The sequence below is a fragment of the Oratosquilla oratoria genome, chromosome 7, assembly GCF_046742065.1.
Source record: "Oratosquilla oratoria isolate Oo_2021 chromosome 7, ASM4674206v1, whole genome shotgun sequence".
Lineage (NCBI taxonomy): Eukaryota > Metazoa > Arthropoda > Malacostraca > Stomatopoda > Squillidae > Oratosquilla > Oratosquilla oratoria.
Genome location: NC_134783.1, coordinates 51,239,647 through 51,262,216, shown reverse-complemented (window position 1 = coordinate 51,262,216; position 22,570 = coordinate 51,239,647). Strand labels below are relative to the sequence as shown.

Here is a 22,570-nt window from a genome sequence, read left to right as displayed (position 1 = left end):
GAGGTAACCAAAATCAAAGGCATAAATCCATTCCCACCCATTTCATTCACCACCCCTCCCTCTTTTCTTGGCTCCTCTTAATGAAATGATAATAATTGTTGCCTTGAGTGCTGTGTTTTGCCAAGTTGATTCTGACCCAGGGCAGTGGGCGAGATGCAGGGATGACCCATCATCCAGGACCCAAGAAAATAGGGAGGAAGGGCTGGTGAATGTGAGTGGAGTGGGTGGTGGATGAAAAGGGTGGGAGTGAATTTATGCCTTCGACTTTGGCTACCTCCCTTGTATGGGGGAAAAAGCCCTTAGGTATATATATACATGCTTTTACTATGTACTCACAACCAAAAAGGCTTGATCCACCTCCACTCCAACCTCCTCCCAAGTAGCAATTCCTTTATGAAATAATACATGCATATACCAAGGCCTTCTTCCCCTTAACAAGGGAGGTAGCCGAAGTCAAAAGGCATATATCCACTCCCACCCATTTCATACCCACACACTCCACTCCCATTCACCAACCCTCCCTCTTTTCTTGGCTCCTCCTGGATGATGGGCCATCCCTGCCACTGTCCCGGATCAGAAGCAAAGCAGCAAGGCACAGCACATCCACCGCAAGGCCACTTCATTTAATTGGTGACCACCCTTCTCCTTCCCCTCATATAGAAAAAGAACAAAGCAAAAAGCAAAGGCATTTATGAAATTATAATATCAATATTTGAGCCCTCAAGTTTTGACTGAAAAACCAAGCACAGCATCTGCAAATGTAGACAAGGAGGTTGATGGGTCTTGAAAAATGGGAGATGATCCTCTCAGTCATCCATCTTGCAGGATCACTACCAGGTGCCCATCATTGATCCCCCCCCTCCCCAAGCTGTTACAGACCAGGTAATAAATCTACTTGTTACCAAACTGAGGGATCAGCATGTTGAGTGTAGTTGGGAAGGCTTATGGAAGAGTCTTGATTGAGAGGATAAGGAGAGGAACAGATGGAGTAATTTGTGAGGAACAGTGTGGGTTTAGGACAGGCCGGGGTTCCGTGTATCAGATTTTTGTGGTAAGACAGATATGTGAGAAAGCTATAGGAAAAGGTAAGGATGTTTTTTTGAGCTTTTATGGATCTGGAAAAGGCTTACGACGGTAGACAGGAAGGCACTGTGGGAGGTACTGCAGATATATGGGATAGCAGGAAAGCTGTTAAGAGCAGTCAAGAGTTTTTACGAGAGTAGTAGAGCTTGTGTTAGGATTGGAAATGGAGTGTGTGAATGGTTGTTGTTGTCGTTCCCTAGACTGTCTGTCCAAGCAGTCCCACCTCCCCAAGGAATGCCACAGCCGAAACTGGATTTTCCCACAAATCCTTTATAGAGTGTATGTTGTGTTGTTTGCGTGCATGATTGTGTATAATGCAGTCTTCCATTATGTGTTGTATGGTATGGGGTGAAGTGTTACATCCTGGGCAGCTGTTCACAATGTGGTCATCCAGCCTCTTCTGGTAGCTTAGAAGTGCTGGGTGGTGGCCGCACCACAGTCTGGCCAGGTGGACTCTGTCCTTTCGTGGGAGAGAGGATTCAGAAGGGTGGATATTAGGGGGTCTGGCATGCAGCAGTGTGTTGTCTTTCAGTGTGTTAATGGAGCGGTGAGTGATATGATTATGAATATGTTTCCGGAGGCTGGTATTTGGTGGTTGTGAAGGAAGAGAAGAGAGTATCTGTGTGTGATACAGGTCTTTGGGTGTTGTTTTAATGTTTCTTGGTGTGTGTGGGTGTTCTGCTATGTAGTGTAGCGGGTGTGATGTGTTTGTGGTGGCTGCAAGAGTTGGGGGCCAAACGGCAGCAACCAGCCCTGGCCACCAGCTCTACACAGGTGGCACTGATCCCCAAGAGTGAATGGTTCAAGGCAAAGGTGGGACTTCGTCAGGGATGTGTTATGTCGTCCTGGCTGTTCAATCTTTACATGGATGGGGTGGTGCGAGAGGTAAATGCAAGGGTAGTGGGTCAGGGGTTGGAGATGATTAAGGAAACCCCCCGCCCAAAATCTTTTTTTCTGAAGGATCTTGCTGATTTTTTCTGTGTGATATCTAGGTCTAAGGAAACCTTCACAGCATGAGTTTTATTCAGATCTGACGAGTAGTTTTTTATTTTTTAATAAAAAACGTAAAAAATACCATATTTTTGGGCTTCTTTCAAATCCTATCTCCTCTTACAATTTTTATTCGATGTCTTTCATTTTACAGCAAAAGAATCTTCTACATATAAAAAAAACAAAATAGAAAGCTTTTTTTTAATATCTTTGTTTAACGCCGAGGAAAAAATATCTAAAAAAAAATTATCGAAAAAAAAAGCAAAATTTTGACTTTGACACGTTATTAAAAAAAATGATTTAGCATATGCAAAAAAACTCTTTTATTTTTTGTCATTTATCTAGCTATTAATTGAGACCTCATATGCTAAAATCGGTTGAAAATTGAGGGAGGAGATAGACTTTGTGTATCAAAAACTTACATTTTTCAGAAATGAGTGTTAAAGTTTTTTTTCCTTAGTTTGACTAAATTTTACATTGGACCTCCTAAGACCCATTGAAAACAGGTTCCATTGTATTTTCATGATGATTTTGCATCTTTCAAGTAACTCAGGCACTTTGTACCCTCCTACAGTGTAGGATATTATTCACTCAAAGTGAGGGTCTCATAAGCCGCCACCTCACTCTTTGTCGCAAAGTTTGAGTTCTTGGTCTAGAATGACCCAGCAAGGTAGTCTGATTGCTGGGATTCAGCTCTCTTTCTTTTCTTGGGTTTCCTTTCTGGTGTTGGAACAGGCTCTTGCTGCATCAGGGACATCACTGTGAGGTTTGAGACTCTAAACCCAAGGTGTTGCAACAAGGAGGCATCCTTGTAGCCACTTGTTAGCAAACAGTTGTTTGCATAGAGACAACTTGTCTGATATAGGTGTAGAGGACAGAGGATCAGGTGCTGAGGATGTGGATGTAGATGGAAGGGAGAGAGCTGCTGGAGGGAGTACTAGTGGTGGTGGCAGAGGTGGTGATAACAAAGTTGATGCTGGGGTTCTTTCTTTCTCCCCTTGAGTTGCTAATGTAGACGTTCTTATCTTCTGCAAGTGTGCCTTTTGTTTGGATAGTTTAGGCATGGCTAATATCTTCAAATATCTCTTCACTGAAAAATAGATGCGAATTTCACACGGCAAATTAGTGAATGCGGCAAGCTAACGTGTACATGTCCTTTACTTCCTCACACCACATACTCATGTGCATGCCAGACGTAAGAGAAAACTTTGAGTGTATCAAAAGCAAAAAAAATAGGGTAAAATGTGGTCAAAACGTATGTAAACAATGGTCGTGCGCAGCATGTGGCTGCCGGGGGGAGGGAGGGTAGGCCCTTTAAACCCTTTAAAAAAGGCGGTACGATAAAAACACTTTACCAGCATCTAGAGCAAGATCCCTACTATGTATTTATGCAATAAAAAAAAAAATCGAATTTTTCTTAAATCTGGGGGCGGGGGGGTCCCCTTAAAGAAAATGGAGAAAAGTGGGAGGTGAGCCAGTTGTTGTTGTTTGCTGATGACACTGTGCTTGTAGCAGGATCAGAGGAGCGATTGAGGAAGTTGGTGACAGTTTAAGAAGGTGTGTGAAAGAAGGAAGCTGAAGATAAATGAGGGCAAAAGTAAGGTGATGAGATGTAAGGGGAGAGAGTGACAGCAGGCTGGAAGTGAGCATTAAGGGTGAAAGACTGGAGGAAGTGGATATTTTTAGATACTTGGGTGCGAATGTGACAGGAAAGGGAGGAGTGGGGGTGGAGGTAGAATGTAGGTTGAGAGAAGCGAGTAAATGCCTTGGTGGATTGAAAAGTGTAATGAGAAATAGACATCTGGGAATGGATGCTAAGAGGTTATATGGAGTGATTGTGCCAACAGCATTGTATGGGGCAGAAAAATGGAACATGAGAGAGGAAGAGAGGAGTTTGAATGTGTTTGAGATGAGGTGTCTGAGAAATATCATAGGGGTTACTAGGCTGGATAGAGTGAGAAATGAGGAGGTGAGGAGGAGAACAGGGGTGGAAAGGGAACTGGGAGATAGGGTTGATGAAAGAATTAGGATGGTTTGGACACATGGAAAGAATGAGTGAAGAAAGATTAGTAAAAGAAGTGTGGAAGGCAGAGGTGGAAGGAGTGAATATGAGGGGGTGTCCTAGGATGAGATGGATGGATGGGGTGAAAGGGGCATTACAAAAGAGAGGAATGTCTGTGGAGGAAGGACAGGAGAGGACAGAAGATAGGGGTAAATGGAGAGGGGTTGTGTATAGATGATGCTGTGATGCATGAGAGGGAGTGGGTGGGGGATAGGGGGTGAGGAAGTATGTATGAGAAAAAAAAAAATTGACACAGCCCAAAGGGATTTCTCCGTCTTCTTTTCTACACAGGGGGAAAAGGGGGGTCGTCGAATTTATGAAGCAGCCTTGCTGTGGATGTGCTGTATCTTGCAACACTGCTTCTGACCCAGGGCAGTGGACAGGATGCAGGGATGACCCGTCATCCAGGAGATGCCAAGATACGAGGGAGGAAGGAGGGTGGAGAGGAGTGGAATATATAGGAAATGGAATGGGTGGGAGTGGTTTCTATGCCTTTTTCTTTTTGGCTACCCCCCCGTATGGGAAAAAGCCTTTGGTATGTATGTTAACAAACAGTATTCAAGGAAAAAGGAGCGACAACTGTTACTGCTGTTTTCACTTTATTATAATGAAAAAAGGAAAGAAAAAAAAAAGAAATAAAGAAATAAAAAAAGATAATACAACCAAGAGTAGTTCTGCAATAATCTGTGCTGATGAACAGTTCTTGACAGCCCATGACCAATTCACGATGGCCTGGTCACAAGAAGCCTGTCGATACTTCTATATAACATTTTAGTTTCTACAGACTTCCCAAATTTAACATAAACATTTATACATAACAAGGCACTTCAATTCCCAACTACAAGAAGAATCTTCTTCGTGATGTTTCCATATCGTGACGCTTAAGAACCCATTCATAGTCTCCTTCAAAGGCACCTTGCTGAAGCCACTGAAGTCTCAAGGTAAATCTGGGTCCTAGTTCTCGAAGTTTAACCTTCTTAAATTCTGTCTTGAACTCATATCTGAAATGAGATTAGAGGAATTAATAATAATAATAATAATAATAATAATAATAATAATGATAATAAAAAAAAGGTACCATAAATGAAAACTTAAAATTTTCTTTTCAACCATCAAACTTTTTTTTTTATTGCACATCACTCTATAGTCCATACAATGACTTCCCTGGATATTTTGAGTGGATGAGGGGTTACAGAAAGCAGGATACCTAGTCCCATCACCCCAAAGAGAACAGAGAAGGGGGAATCACTGAAAAAGTGAAGTGGCCTTGCTGTGGATGTACTGTGTCTTGCTGCATTGCTTATGACCTATGGCAGTGACCCATCATCCACAAGGAGATAAGATGAGTAATGGTGACAGATGGAAGTGGAATGGGTGGAAGTGGGTACGTGGCTTTTGACTTAGCTACCTCCCTAATAAGTGGGAAAAGCCATTGGTATACAGATGAGGAGGGGGGGGGGGCATGGTTCCTATAATAAAGCAGTGGGGTAAGACAATTCTGGCTGTTGGAGGACCCTGCTGTAGATCTACATTTTGCTACAATCTCTCAGACACAAGTAGAATGATGAGGACCAAGAATGACACTTCATTCATGAGGTGATAGGACAAAAGGGAGAACGAATCAATTTTTGGTGGGTGTGGGGATAAGTGTTGGATGGGTGCATGCTTTGATTAAGCCACCCCCCTTTTATGGGGAAAGGTGCCTTTTGACGTCCAGAAACAGAGGGGCATCCCTGCCAATTTTTTATGGCGATTTAAGCAGATCAAAAGGCAATGCAGCAGGACAGAGCATCTCCACAGAAGGGCCCAGTTGCCAAAGCCAGTTTAACCTTACCATTTCATAACATGGTAACCACGATGCGGCAAGATGTGGCACCTCTCGAGTAGGACCCAATAGCCAGAGTTAGTTTATTCCCACAACTTCATTATGCTATGACCCTCTCCTCAACCATCCTCATCTACTTATGAAATTGACTGAGTAGACAAACAGAAATTCCTTCAAGTCGTATCATTTCCTCATTTATTTATGACAACTTTCCACTTATATTTTGCCCTTTCTCTTCTTTACTCAGTCAACACCCAATGTCCCCTCCATCCACCTCCTCCTTGATCTTCTCAGGTTCCCTTCGTCTATTTCCGCTTTCCACAATTTTTGTTAGTCTTTCTTCATCATTATTATTCCATATGCTCGAACCATCACTCCATTCTTTGATCAATCCTATCTGCCCTAATAATAGTAACAACAACAATCAACAAGATCAATCATTACCTACGATACATACATACATATACCAAAGGCTTTTTCCCCCCTTACATGGGAGGTAGCCAAAAGACAAGGCATGGAAACCACTCCCACCCATTCCATCCCATACATACTCCATTCCCCTCCCTCTTATCTTGGCACTTCCTAGATGATGGGTCATCCCTGCATCTTGTCCACTGCCCTGGGTCAGAAGCAGTGTCGCAAGACACAGCACACCCACAGCAAGACCACTTCATTAATTCAGCGACACCACTCTCCGTCCCCTCATGCAGAAAAGGAGAAGACGGGAAGAAATCCCTTCGGGCTACGTCAAATTTTTCTCACATATATTCCCTCTCCTGCCACCCCCCCACCCATTCCACCACATGGATCACACCATCCATACACAAGCATTCTCCATTCACTCCTGTCTTCCATCCTCTCTCGTCCTTCCTCAACAGACATTCCCCTAATAATAGTAACAACAACAATATATAGTAAAGATCACTCATTACTTATGATATAATAGTAACAACAATAATCAACAAAATCCATCATTACCTATGATGTCTAAAGAATATGTAATCCCGTTGATTGTGAAATGTACACACTTGTCTTCCCTTAAACTCTGGCTCATAGTGGAACAGAGCACCCAGCATTCTGGCTATGACACGACCCAACCGAGTTCTGAAGTTGTTCAGTATTACCTCAGGTCTGTAACAAAATAATTCTTAAATAATCATGTGATAAATTTCTTCACAAGCTCATATTATTCATTACCTACATGTATTTCTTCATATTTTCAGTATACATTCTTGAAATTTTAATACTGCATTTTCTTTCACATGTTTTTATCTATCTCACAGAAATTGCATTACCTATGAGGACTTATTTCTTGAAACTTCCTATGGATGTCCTTGCACACTCTGACGTTACTTAACCGAAACAAAGCGGTGGGTCCTTCTGGCAAATGAATTACTAACAAACCATCTGAAAAAGAAAAGTGAAAAAGCCGTGAATCAAGACATGAGTGCTTTACACAAAGGTACCAACAATCTTTATCTATTTTATCCATTCTTCCCTTGGAGAACCAACAAATTAAATTTCTCAAACATGTCCCAGGAGTACCAAACTTGAACTGTGTATCTCCATCACATTTCCATACATATAACAAAAGCCAATACATTAGATAACAACATAAACACATGTATACCAAAGGGAGCCATTTACCCCTTATAAGGGAGGTAGCCAACTCAAAGTATACACCCAACCCAATTCCACACCCATTTATCCAACATCTATTTATTGCCTTTCTCATATTACCATCTCATGGGTGAAAGGTCATCTCTGACCCCACCATGGTGTTTGAGTCAATGGCAATGCAGCAAGACACAGTGCCTTCATAGAAAGGCTCAACAGCCAGCACTGCTTTACTGGTTTTCTTATACAGAAACTCCCCCCCACCCTCAAGTCCACTTGTAAATTTACAGGGCAGACATGAACGTCTCCTTGAACTGCATCATTTCTCCACTCATTTACAACCTCTCCATTCACTTTTGTACTCTCTTCCTTGCTTAACAATTATATTTGATGTCCCATTTACCCTGTCCATTCACCTCTTTGGTCTTCCTCTCAAGTTCACTCCATCCACCTTTGCTTTCTGCACTCTTTTCGCTATAGTCTGTCCTCACTTCTTCTTTCAATATGCCCAAACCACCTCAGTAATCTTTAATCTACAACCCCACGATCTGCCTTACCTCCCCATTTCTCACTCTATCCTCATAACACCTACCATACTTCTAAAACATGTTTAACCCCTTCCATACGGTGCCGCACACGTAGGCGTCATGAGGAGCAAGTGGATTCGCGACGCTGCCATATCGGCGTCTTGATTATATTTATTGTAGTCGCCCCTGTGTTTTTACATTCTCCCAAATGCGCCCTTAATCCCATTCTCTGTGGTTTTCAAAATTCGCGGGTGAAAGAGAGAACGATCGATATAAGCGGCGACTATATTTTATGATGCGAATATTAATTCGTTACGTCGTACGGCTGGCATTGGCTGCTGCCCGCGAGATTTAAGTCCCGTATTGAAGTGGTTAAGCACTTCTTTTCTACATACATACATATACCAAAGGCTTTTTCCCCCTTACATGGGGGGTAGCTGAAAAGAAAAAGGCATAGAAACCACTCCCACCCATTCCATTTCCTATATATTCCACTGCCCTCCACCCTCCTCCCTCCCTCTTATCTTGGCACCTCCTGGATGACTGGTCATCCCTACATCCTGTCCACTGTCCTGGGTCAGAAGCAGTGTTGCAAGACACAGCACATCCACAGCAAGGCCGCTCAATTAAATCGACGACCCCCCCTCTCTGTCCCCCCATGCAGAAAAGGAGAAGACAAGGAGAAATCCCTTCAGGCTGAATCAAATTTTTCTCACACATACTACCTCACCCCCCATCAAACTTCTTTTCTACTTCCATCAAACTGGAAACCAAGTGCCATGAACACAATGAATCTTTCATATTACCTCTTTGCATTTATCCCCAAACACCTATTTCTCATAAAACTTTTCATTTCCCTCAAACACTTATTTGCCTCCTTTACTCCATATTTCACCTCCAATCCTCCAGCCACAGCCAGGTATGACCCCAAATACTTAAAACTCCCCACTTCCTCAAACCATAAACCCTTCAAATTCACATGCAACCCATCATCTTATTGTGTATCTCACTACCTTACTTTTACCCACACTTCCTCCCTTCACACACTCCTTCAAACTCTGCCACCAAGTGCTTCAGTCTATCCTAAGACTGCCACAAGTGCAGTGGCATCTGTAAATATCAACTGGTTCACCTCCCACTTACCTCCTTTCTCACTCAGCAGCTCCAAACCCCTGCCTAGCACTCATATTTATCACCCTTGCCATCTCATCCATGTACACATTGAACAACAAGGAGATATTACACATTCCTGATGCAGCCCACCTTCCCCTCAAACCATTCACTTTTTCCATTCACAAACTTCACTCATGCTCAGCTACTTTGACCATCCTTAACAGAGTTCCCCTATCCCATAGGTCTACAATATCTCTGTCCACCTTGTCATATACCTTTTCAGAATTCATGAAAGCTTAGAAGACATCCCCTTTGCCCCCCAATAAATCACATTTTATTGCAAATACTCTGTCTATGCACCCTCTTTCTCTCCAAAACACACACTGCTCTTCCCAGTTACTTGCTGTTCCACTGTTAATCCAATACTACACAAACATTTACAACCTTCCATCAACACCATGCAACTACATCCTTACAAAAACACACAATCCGGTCACACAGCAACTACACCAAGACTGATCACCAAACTCCCTCCTCTAGCCGCAAACATCAGCCCCACAGAAAAATCCCTCCCACAAGCACAAAACACACTAACATGACTGCTTTCAAGCCACCATCTGATGATATGATATGGTTTAACATCACAAACTCCCCCCTATCGGAAGGCTAGGACGGTGCCCCTAAAAGAGGGCTTTGTAGCATGGAATTTAATTAACCATGCCCTTGGTTCAACCTCGCTGGTGGCAGAATTCGAACCGCCATCCCCTCAACCTTCGCCGCAAGTAACAACGCCCTAACCCGCTCAGCCAGCTAGCTTTCAAGCCACCATCTAACTTAAAAAAAAAATACTGCACCAACACAGAATAGGCCTAACAACTGATACAAATTGTCCCAGACATAATGACCAAACAGATGACACTGAAAACCTCATCATACATTGTCCTACTCTATGATTACCTAAACAAAAATATAATATCTCTTCCATGAGTGCCTTGAGGGCCAATCCAATGACTGCTGCTTGTTAACTGGGAGCTGTGGGTCCCATACAAGAGACCTGGGGCATTAACATCCTCCCATACACTTTACTAATTGTCCATAAGACTGATCATGTAAAACTACTACATTCTTGGTTCTCTCCTTTTCCCTTGTGCTGTGGAACTATACATCCACTCCTCCAGTCTACAAGAACTAGTCCACCCTTTGTCAGACATGCAACATGGCAACTATCCAACTTAGGTGCCTTACCAGCATACAACACTTTCAATGCTCTCTTCTTTCCCTATAGCCATATCATCCTCTCCCATTAATCATTCTCTTAGCAACTCCCACTATCACAATCAAAGCTCCTCTAAGCTGTTCTATGTTTAACAATTCCTCAATATACTCAAACCATCTTCCACTCACTGCTTTCATTTTAGCAAACTGTTCTTTTTCATGCTGCATTCTACAAGACTTGCCTCCCCTCATACCATTCACTTTCTTCCAAAAAAGTATATTTTTTTCATCAATCTTGGTCAAAATCACCTACCCCACCTCACATCTGTTCTCTTGGCTTCCTTCAACTTGCATTTTGCTTCCATCCTCCTTACTCCATCACCTGTTTACTTCTCCATCTCGTCATCCCATTCACAGCCTTTATGTTCCCTCTCCTCCTCTATATCAACTTCAAACAATACTTCTTACATCTTTTCAAACATGTCGATCTCCCATGGACCATTTCCCTCCTCATATTTCTTTCAGCCAGTGGCATAAAAATAATCGGACAGAAATTCAAATCAATCAAAAGTTTCTACCGAGAGAGAGAGGGACCAATGACAGGTGCCTATCATGGGTGGTCCCGCATTATGAGGTGCAAAGCAACCTATTTTCAAAACCTGTCAACTTCCTCACCCCATCAGCATATTCAAACATTCTTTGGTCATTTTTTTTTTTAGTTCATGTACTAGCATCTAATATCAACAGAAAATTTAATTCCACGTGGGGTGGAAGAACTATTGCATGTATGTATGTGTGTGTGTGCATGTGTTGTATGTGTATGTATATGTATATATATATATATATATATATATATATATATATATATGTATATATGGGGACCTTATTATAAAAGCATTAAAACTCTAAAAACCACTCTTTTGCAATTACATTTAAATAGGAGTGAATAATGATAAAATGCATTAATTTTCACCATGCCTCACTTGGAATTCTTTTGTCTTCATTCACGACTATGATGTCTGTGAATCCTTCTTTTGCTGCACTCTTCACCATCTTTTTTATGCTGGAGCGTTTACGCCAACGAGGTTCACTCCCAGGAATTATTCGACACAGTTCTCTTATGAATGCAATGGTTTTCTGTAAATAAAAACAAGAATTATTCTTTCAAAAGTTCTTCCTTTACAGAGAATGAGCTTAACCTTAACAAAGTTTAAACAACTTCAAACATATGAAGTTTCACATGAAAGCTGAAACATATATACCAAAGGCTTTTTCCCCCCTTACAAGGGAAGTAGCCAAAAAGGCATAAAAACCACTCCCACCCATTCCATCCCCAACATACTCCACTCCCCTCCACCCTTTTTCCTCCCTCTTATCTAGGCACTTCCTGGATGACGGGTCATCCCTGCATCTTGCCCAATGCCCTGGATCAGAAGCAGTGTCACAAGACACAGCACATCCACAGCAAGGCTGCTTCATTAAATCAGCCCCCCCCCCCCCTCTCTGTCCCTTCATGCAGAAATAGAGATGAGGAGAAATCCCTTCGGGCTGCATTAATTTACTTCTCACACATACTCCCTCAGCCCCCACCCACTCCACCTCATGCATCACAGCATCATCCATACACAACCATTCTCCATTCACCACTATCTTCTGTCCTTCCTCAACAGACACTCCCCTCTTTCCCAATGCCCTTTTTACCCCCATCCATGCATCACATCCTAGGTCACCCCCTCATGTTCACTCCTTCCACACCTCTTTTACTAACTGATATATACCTAAGGTTTTAATGGAATTTAGTAAGAGTGAGTAAGAGATTTTCTGAGGAACTGACTGGGGACAATAGTGAAGGAGTGATTGTCTGGTTGGAGGGAGGTTACTAGTAGGGCCCCACAAGGCTCAGTGTTGACACCAGTAACATTTCTTATATATATTAATGAAATGGATTGAACAACCAGTTATACCAATTAATTTACTAACAATGCAAAGATTATGAGGAGAGTGAATGACATAATATTGCAAGTTGTTTCAAGAGAATCTGGATAATTTACATGAATGGAGCCAGGAGGATGAAATGAATTTCAATAAGAATTGTATAATATTGGAAATGGATATAAGAATAGGCATTCACTAATCTATAGAATGGGGAATGATACAATTACAAAAGCAAGGGATGAGAGGAACCTGTGAGTGATGGTTATAGAAAATGTTAAGTTAAGAAGTTACAAGGTTGGATAGAGCGAGAAATGAGGTGAGGAGGAGAGTGGGGGTAGAAAGAGAGCTGGCAGATGGAGATGATGAGAGATTATTGGGATGGTTTGGGTACATGGAAAGAATGAGCCAAGTAACACAATGAAAGAGGTGTGGAGAGTAGAGGTGGATGGAGTAAACTTGAGGAGACAACTGAGGATGTGATGAATAGACACAGTGAAAGGGGCTTTGAGCAAGAGGGGAATGTCTGTTGAACAAGGAAGAAAGAAGGCAGAGGATAGGGGTGAGTAGAGAATGGTTGTGTATGGATGATGTTATGATGCAACACAAAGGAACTTCTCCCTGGTTTCTCTATTTTCCTCATGAGGAGCCACGGAGGGGTCGCTATGTAAATGAAGTAGCCCTACTGTGGATGTGGTTTTGCTACATTGCTTCTGACCCAGAGAGTGGGAAGGAGACAGGGGTGATCCATCATCCATGAGGAGCTACAATATGAGGGTAAACAAGGGTGGTGGATGGGAGTGAAATAGGTGTGTGCCTTTGATTTGGCTACCTCCCTTATAAGGGGGAAAAAGCCCTTGGTATATAGATAGAAAAAATGTATCAATTGGATTACTCCGGAGACTTGATATTTACTGAACACAAGAGTACCATTCCAGCATATGGACAATGACATATGAAAAAAATTACCGAAAATCTAATTCACCCTAGGCTGCCATATGCCACAATGGTTTGTTTACCTACAACTGCACAAAATGAAAGATACAATAAAAATAGAGAAAGTTCGGACAACATAGACTTAAGTGGTTCAAGCTCTTGCTGACAAACGTACAATGAAAGCTGATTCTACTGGCTCTGCCAATGTGAGAAGAGAGAAGAAGAGGTGATTTGATAGTGGTGCTTTGGACAGTTGAGATGAGTTATAATTGATAAAGACATTAGTGTGCGGTCATGGCAAAACCAGAGGCCATGATATGAAAAAATAATGAGGGAATAATACAGTCAAATAGCAAGAGAAGTTGAGGTCAGCTTTGATCATTGGGAATGCAGAGTTGAGACCCTGCAACCATAGTTCTCATCCTGTACATTACAGCTACATAATTACAGATGATACAAATGGTCTGGCATTAGTTAATTAATCAAACTGTCTGGCACTGGTCAATTAATTTTTTAAAGTATCTTAAACATACATAACAAAGTCCCTTTTCCCTTTTATAACAGGGTCACTTAGTCAAAGCACACACTCAGCTCGTACACACTGAAACCCATTTAATGTCACTTCTATCTCAAAACCTTGTGGATTAGGAGTATACCTTATTAACACTCAGATCAAAGGCAATGCAGCAAAGCAAGCACTTCCCCCATCAGGGTCTGAGAGCAGGAACTGGGTTACCCCCACCACTTCATCATCCTTCCTCTTCATACAAATAAAACAATTCATGGGACAAGAAATTATCCCTTTGGGCTGCATCAATTTCATCCATTCAAAATCTCTCACCACTCTGGAGTGGATCCCAAAAATGGTGGTCACAGTGGTGATGGTGGGGTTTTGATCAAGCAAGCAGTTTCAATTATGATGTGACGCACTTCCGTCAATCAATGCTAAGAGGTAACTACCAGCTGGTGAGGGGAACCAATAAACCACCACCTACATCCTCCCCAATTGGATCCATCCTTGCAATGACTCTTCTCTTTTGCACTCTTTTTTTTCTTTTCTTTTTCTCTCTGCTTGACAAACATACAAAGCCCCCTTCACTCCACCTCCATTCTTTCCACATGCCCAAACCACCTCAGCACTCTCTGATCTACCCTACCCTATGTGACCTTCATAAAAGATAAATAAATTAAATATAAATAAATTAAAAAATAAATAAATAAAAGTTTTTTTTCTCTGCTTGACAGACACATACAAAGTGCATACAAAACCCCCTTCACTCCATCTTCATTCTTTCCACATGCCCAAACCACCTCAGCACTCTGAATAAATAAATGAAAAATAAATAAACTAAATCAAAAAATAAAATTCATATTCATATTATCACCCATCAAAGAATATGTCATTTTAACGTCATACACATATCAACTGTATATATTACATACGATACTTATTCCTTTATACTTACTGAATGAGGATTATCTGAACAGGTGATCAGCAACTTTGGAACATACGACTTGGAGTAATATGCTGCATACGAGTCTGTGGCTTCTTCTTGCTCCAATTCCTCATCTTCATCTTCCACCACAGTATGGTCAGGTTCACGCAAGGAATCAATTGTATGTGGTTCCTTCTTGGGTGGGGCATCAGATCCCATGCGCAACTCTGTCTTTATGCGGACAGCTAATTTGCTCCTCTTGACCTGAAAAGAGCCCATACCACGATATATTATACAGTGCAAAAGTGTTAATACTGGCATCCTGACCCAACATTATATTTTTCATTATCGCCATATTATCTTAATTCATGTCAGTATCATCTGCCCATTCAAGGATTAGAACTACATCGACTGGTATCACATTAATGTGAGACTTTTAAATCGCTGGAATGCGCCAATTTTTAGTTCTCGTGTCAAAAGGTGGAGGAAATGCAGCTGAGTTGACAGTGAAAGACCTTGGGCCCATACTATAGACAGAGTCTCAGGCCTTTGAGGCTGCTCAAGGTTAGAATATCAACACATTCTGAAGACAAGTGGTAAGTAGAAGAATCTGATGTCCACCTCACAGGGCTGCCTTGTGCATGTATCCATCACTGGTCCCTGTTGTCATTTGTAGGGTTAACCCCTAGAATGCAATGACACCCACATAGGCATCATGAGGCACGAGTGGGTTTATGAGGATGCAAGTGTTAGTGTCCTGATTATATCTATTTTGTAGTTGGAGCTGAGTGACCACCATATTCTGTTAATAGGCTTGACTGCATTTACTGTGGTTACAAAAATGCATGAGGTGGAATGGGTGGGGGAGGGTGAGGTAGTATGTGTGAAAAAAATTTGATGCAGCCCGAAGGAATTTCTCCCAGTCTTCTCCTTTTCTGCATGAGGAGACGGGGTGGGGAGGTCACCGATTTATTGAAGCGGCCTTGCTGTGGATGTGCTGTGTCTTGCGACACTATCTCTAACCCAGGGCAGTGGACAAGATGCAGGGATGACCCGTCATCCAGGAGGTGCCAAGATAAGAGGGAGGGGAGTGGAGTGTATTAGGGATGGAATGGATGGGAATGGTTTACATGCCTTTTTCTTTTTGGCTACCTCCCTTGTATGGGGGAAAAAGCCTTTGGTATTTATTGAAGCGGCCTTGCTGTGGATGTGCTGTGTCTTGCGACACTATCTCTAACCCAGGGCAGTGGACAAGATGCAGGGATGACCCATCATCCAGGAAGTGCCAAGATAAGAGGGAGGATGGAGGGGAGTGGAGTGTATTAGGGATGGAATGGATGGGAATGGTTTACATGCCTTTTTCTTTTTGGCTACCTCCCTTGTAAGGGGGAAAAAGCCTTTGGTATATGTACGTATGTATGTATAAGAATTCTGGATGAAAGAACAGGTACAAGAGCTGTAACTTTCTATTGTACAATGTGCACATTGTGATGCATCATTGTACATCTGGCAGCCTAATGTGCATGCAAGTATTTGACTCATATTGAAGAGATTAAAGATAGTTAACCTTATCTTGGACATACAAAAATATAGGGAAGAGTGAATGATACATTCTCCCTAACTCTCCCCCTCATTATGAGGTATCGCAGTAAGTGGACATTGCAACATCCAAATTGGGTTCAATTATTTTGTAAACACATTTTCCACTTTTTTCTGCAATTGAAAGATCTATTCTTTCTATGGAATGGTTAAATTAGGGTTAGGTTAGGAGCTACTGGACAACATAAGCTTCATGTTAACCTCTTCAATACAAGTCGAATATTGGCACACATTGTAGGCTGTCTGATGATGATGATGACGATGCATCACAATATGCAACATAAAATATAGTTACAGCTGCAATTCATCTTCTCTTTCACCCTGAATGTTGATAACCACAGAAAATGTGATCAAGTCTGTTCACAGAATATGGTCACTCAGCTACAACTACAAAATATCATTAGGACACCAACTCCAGCATTCTCATATACCCACTTCTGCCTCTTGATGCCAATGTCAGCATCATTGTTTACTACTGGTTAAATTTCTGTGTTGGCATGATTTTGGAATTCTACCCAGAATTGGTATGCTCATTACCTATGTATCAATTTTCTAACTCAAAAATCAAATACTATAATTTGTTCCTGATAATTATAGTGAAAATAGTAATAATAATAAAAAATTATCTAAAACAAAAATAAAAAAAATTGTCAGCTATCGACACAGCTGAGATGGATCTCCACTGAAGCCATCCAGCTCTCATGGTCTAGTGTAGTAGGCTGTTGGTGTTAGAACTTGTGTATTGTGACATGAGTGGTTGGTCTGGAATCTTGGCCAAGCACATCCAAGTGGTGTTTGAAGGTGCCAGGTGATATACCACTCGCGTTCCCGAGTTTTGCCCGGATGCAATTGAAGAGTCATTTTCCATTGTCGGTGAAACTGCAGTGTGTCAAGGTCCTAATTCTTTGAAAAGTTCCAGGGGTTAAGACCTTATTAACATCCAGCCTGGGGCACGAGGGACCAGAAATTTTCAACGCTCTTCCAAAAGAAGCGAGAGAGAGAACCAACTGCCCAGTGGACAGCTTCAAGCACGTGCTGGACAGATTTCTATGGATGGTGCCAGACGAGCCCTCAGTGCCAGGTTACATAGTCATCAGAAGGTTGTCTTCCAACACCATAACAGACCAACTGGCCCTCATGAGGAGGGACAGCGGGACTGACAGCAGTGGTAGATCACTACGGCTGTGAGGACGGACCTTGGAATTTCTCCAAGTAAACCAAATAAGTAAAGGGTGGTCCTGACATTACATAGCCTTCCGCTTCTTGGGTGGGTCATTTATATGATGCTGATGTTAGAGATCCTTTATTAAAATCTTACAGGTACAGATAACAATGTAATGGAAGACTGCATTATACACAATCATGTACGCAAACAACACAACATACACTCTATAAAGGATTTGTGGGAAAACCCAGTTTCGGCTGTGGCATTCCTTGGGGAGACAGGACTGCTCGGACAGACAGTCTAGGGAACGACAACAACAACAACAACAATGTACGTCTCTGCTCTGCTGGAAGGAGTACAGATTTAGTTTTACTAGTCTCAGTAGCTAGGGCATTGTATCCTTTGGACCTTCCTTGTGAAGGATCACAGTGGGCATTCCAGCTCTCTTATTCCAGAAAAAAATTCCGAGACCAAGAGTTGGCAGAAGTATTCAAAATGGGGGTAATATGTAAGTACGGGCACAAAATTGTCATTTTTTTTAACCCTTAAATTATTGTTGCATATGAAAGGCAATTTTATTAGAAACAAAATGCTTTTTAAATTTTTTAAATAGCTTGAAAAATAAGGGAGATACATTTTCTTTAATTATCTTTTTTTTTATCCTGCATTTTTGGTTAGACTTTACCATAACAAAATGTTAGAATTAAGGGTGGTAATTTGTAAAGATTTTGGTAAAGAAATACACAAACTCCAAACCACTGGTCTAATCTGATTGAAATTTGAAATATATAGGTTTTATGGATCAACAAATCACATGAGCATGTCAAAAACAATGTGAGACTCTATCATACCATATTTGCCTTTTCATGGCAACTATTAAGTTGTCAATTTTCAGATTATCATCAATAAAATCCAAACCACTGGCCCAATTGACACAACTTGACATGTGAAGGATTTATGGGTCAACAAATCTCCTGAGCATGTCAGTAACATTGCAGGACCTTCTTCTTATACCATTCTTACTAACACCTCTCATGTTGCCATGGCAACTGTTGTCAATTTAGAAATAATCAATAAAATCCAAAACGTTGGCCCAATTGACATGCAACTTGGCATGTGAAGGTTTTATGGGTCAACAAATCACCTGAGCATGTCATTAACATTGCAGGACCTTCTTCTTATACCATTCTTACTAACACCTATCATGTTGCCATGGCAACTGTTGTCAATTTAGAAATAATCAATAAAATCCAAACCCCTGGCACAACTGACATGTGAAGGTTTTATGGGTCAACAAATCTCCTGAGCATGTCAAAAACAATGCAGGATCTTCCTTTTATACTGTTCTTACTAACACCTATCATGATGCCATGGCAACTGTTGTCAATTTAGAAATAATAAAATCCAAACCTCTGGCACAACTGACATGCAACTTGACATGTGAAGGTTTTATGGGCCAACAAATCACCTGAGCATGTCATTAACATTGCAGGACCTTCTTCTTATACCATTTTTACTAACACCTCTGATGTTGCCATGGCAACTGTTGTCCATTTAGAAATAATCAATAAAATCCAAACCCTTGGCACAACTGACATGAACTTGACATGTGAAGGTTTTATGGGTCAACAAATCTCCTGAGCAAGTCAATAAAATTGCAGGGACTTCTTCTTATACCATTCTTACTAACACCTTTCATGTTGTCATGGCAACTGTTGTCAATTTAGAAATAATCAATAAAATCCAAACCCTTGGCACAACTGACATGCAACTTGACATGTGAAGGTTTTATGGGTCAACAAATCACCTGAGCATGTCAATAAAATTGCAAGACCTTCTTTTTATACCATTCTTACTAACACCTATAATGTTGCCATGGCAACTGTTGTCAATTTAGAAATAATAAAATCCAAACCCTGGCACAACTGACATGCAACTTGACATGTGAAGGTTTTATTTATGGGTCAACAAATCTCCTGAGCATGTCAAAAACAATGCAGGACCTTCCTTTTATACTGTTCTTACTAACACCTATCATGATGCCATGGCAACTGTTGTCAATTTAGAAATAATAAAATCCAAACCTCTGGCACAACCGACATGCAACTTGACATATGAAGGTTTTATGGGTCAACAAATCACCTGAGCATGTCATTAACATTGCAGGACCTTCTTCTTTTACCATTTTTACTAACTCCTATCATGTTATTTTTATGAAAGTGGCAGTTGCCAACAAGATTGACGAGTTAAACACCATATGAGGACGGAGCCTTCATTTGTATGACGTTTCGCTTATTACAGCTTTTTCAAGGTACTTGAAAAAGCTGTGATAAGCGAAACGTCGTACAAATAAAGGCTCCGTCCTCATATGGTGTTTAACTCGTCAATCCTATCATGTTGCCATGGCAACTGTTGTCCGTTTAGAAATAATCAATAAAATCCAAACCCCTGCCACAACTGACATGCAACTTGACATGTGTAGGTTTTATGGGTCAACAAATCTCCTGAGCAAGTCAATAAAATTGCAGGGCCTTCTTCTTATACCATTCTTACTAACACCTTTCATGTTGCCATGGCAACTGTTGTCAATTTAGAAATAATCAATAAAATCCAAACCCTTGGCACAACTGACATGTAACTTGACACGTGAAGGTTTTATGGGTCAACAAATCGCCTGAGCAAGTCAATAAAATTGCAGGGCCTTACTTTTATACCATTCTTACTAACACCTTTCATGTAACATGTTCCATCAAAGTAATTTATGCACAGATACCTGGTCAAAATCAATCGTAGCCACAGGTCAAAGAGTTATCTTCATGAAGTGATCTACTGGTTCAACATGATAGGTTCCCTAAAATCACTTCAGGGTCACCACCTCAGATTTTGATGAAATTTGGTACACAAGTTAAGACAACATTCAAATCATATACTTCCTGTTATGGCCATAGCCGGCTATATAATAGGCAAAGCATAAATGATAGCCTGTCCAACACCTTAAAACTCATACCATAACAATGTAAGTATTATTTGTGAACAACACACTCTACGACTATTACAGTACTAGACTATCTCTGACATGTCATATGTAAACAAAAACAAACATGACCTAGACGTATCACATAATATGCCTACATGTCTTAAAATGAAGCTCAACTGTATAATACCCAATAATCTTAAGCTGCTCATTTCCAGAAGAAAATAGGTTAAAAAACAATATTCTTACATTAAAATATTTGTTTCTTGGTGCCTTATCTTAATATTTTTACTCGGAAAACTAATTTGCCGAGGTTAACCAAATTTGCATTTAAATCGACGATTTTTTTTTTGTTTTTTTTTAAGAATTGGGCATACAGTTGCACAACAACAAGATAATTTGAATACCCTGTGCATGTGCTGAACGATCCAAGCATTCAAACTAAGCCAAACAAAATCCAACGGGCCACAAAAGATGGCGATGTAAACAGTACATGGGCGATAGTGGCACCACACGTGGTTTAGTGCATAACTATAATATTCTATATATTATGCCTTATGGTAAGGCATAATATATGATAACCCACAAAGTACCACCCATTCTATAAGGCAAACTGGGCATTTACAGTGATCAAACCAGCACTATGCCTATGGTATCTCCCTTGCCCCTTGGGCTAGCAACACATCTTCAGTTCTTTTGGTCAATTTACAGTTTCACCCAAGTCCAACCAACGAATTTCTGCTGCACCTTCCACTTTTCTAGTGATTTAAGTAGTGAACTGATTGATTTTACCGTTCATTTCCATCGCAAATTTATCATTTCCACAATCTATGCCTACCTCTCATCCCCAACAATCTTGGGGACTTGTGGGAAATTGGGGGTTTTGGGTGAGGAGCATTAAATCAAGTAATGCGCAATGCAAAACAGGTCTAAAATCAACAAGAACACAAAAAATATATGAAAATACATGAATTACACCTTTGAAGGCAGCTGTGACGGCGGCTGATGCGAGCGTTGCTATGTTATTGTAGAGCAGCATCTAACCATAAAGCGAAGCTAACCTAACCCAAAAACCCCAATTTCCCACTGGTCCCCCAAGATCGTTGGGGAGGAGATGTAGGCGTCAGTTGAAAAATTCATTACTTGAAAACTACGCATTTGCGATAGAAATGATGTATACCATCAATCAATACACATCATATCTCACCAGAAACACATATATAAGCCACATCAGATAATCGTTGGTTGGGTGAAACTATAAATTCAAAATTGTCCATTCTTTTTTCTGGCCTGGGCAGGTAGCAGTAAAATTCAAGAAACACATAAACACAGATATTTAATGTGAAACTTACACACCAGCTTCTCAGTCTCACCTAGCAATTTCATAGAAAAGAATGATAATAATTATCATGATAATCTTTCAAATATACAAAAAAGTGAAAAATACATTTGCATGTTTATGATGTTAGTTGTTACTGGAATAGAACTCAGATGGCTCCATTTGGCTTGATCTGTCAAGTGAGTTAATCTGCCAGACTCCTTGAAATCATGATTGCCAGTCTTACAGAAACAGTTCTGTCTGGAACTTGGATGCTGCTTGATCATTGATTTTGAATGATTGATGCCTCTCTCACTTCTCAGGGTGGCGTATTCATATACAAACTACTCTCCCAAGCTCCTTCGTACTACTAGGTTAAAGATTTACCCAACACCTAGTCTCCTTCTGATGGGTTCAACTTTGCGTACTTCCTACTACTACTACTTCAGTAATTTCAACTTACTTTTCTTTTCTCCTTCTTCAACTTCACGAAAGCATTTTGGCGTCGAGCTTTATTCTTAATATTTGACACAGTTGCTCTGTCTGGTTCATTTGGTCTATCGACCCATTCAATATCAAATTTATCACTTGTGCGTTCTGTTGAAGATTCTTCCATTGTTCCTTGTGTGGCTTCATTTTCAATATCCACAATCCCTTCCGTGCCTGCCATGCTGCCTGCGCTAAAGAAAAGACAAGGTGTCAGACGTAAACAAATTCAAATATTATTGGAACATACTTCGTTTTAAAAGAAAAGTAAATCTAAGAACTTGTTTAGAAA

General features: G+C 40.9%; 1 protein-coding gene across 1 annotated transcript; it reads right to left on the bottom strand.

Moving 5' to 3' along the window:
• Positions 1-4,717: 4,717 nt before the first annotated feature.
• Positions 4,718-22,518, bottom strand: LOC143027154 (ribosome production factor 1-like). The gene is made up of 6 exons (XM_076188236.1): positions 22,256-22,518; positions 14,767-15,000; positions 11,416-11,569; positions 7,256-7,367; positions 6,939-7,091; positions 4,718-5,136 (listed from the first exon to the last, which is right to left on the bottom strand). Exons 1-6 carry the CDS (start codon positions 22,460-22,462, stop codon positions 4,974-4,976), a joined length of 1,023 nt encoding a protein of 340 aa, XP_076044351.1. The 5' UTR covers positions 22,463-22,518; the 3' UTR covers positions 4,718-4,973.
• Positions 22,519-22,570: the final 52 nt, after the last annotated feature.

Coding starts and splice junctions, on each gene's coding strand:
- LOC143027154 (XM_076188236.1), bottom strand. CDS start 22,462: ATGGCAGGCACGGAAGGGATTGTGGATATTGAAAATGAAGCCACACAA. Junction 15,001..22,255: donor TGAAGAAGGAGAAAAGAAAA/GTAAGTTGAAAT, acceptor GGCTCTTTTCAG/GTCAAGAGGAGCAAATTAGC. Junction 5,137..6,938: donor ATATTCTTTAGACATCATAG/GTAATGATGGAT, acceptor ATCTCATTTCAG/ATATGAGTTCAAGACAGAAT.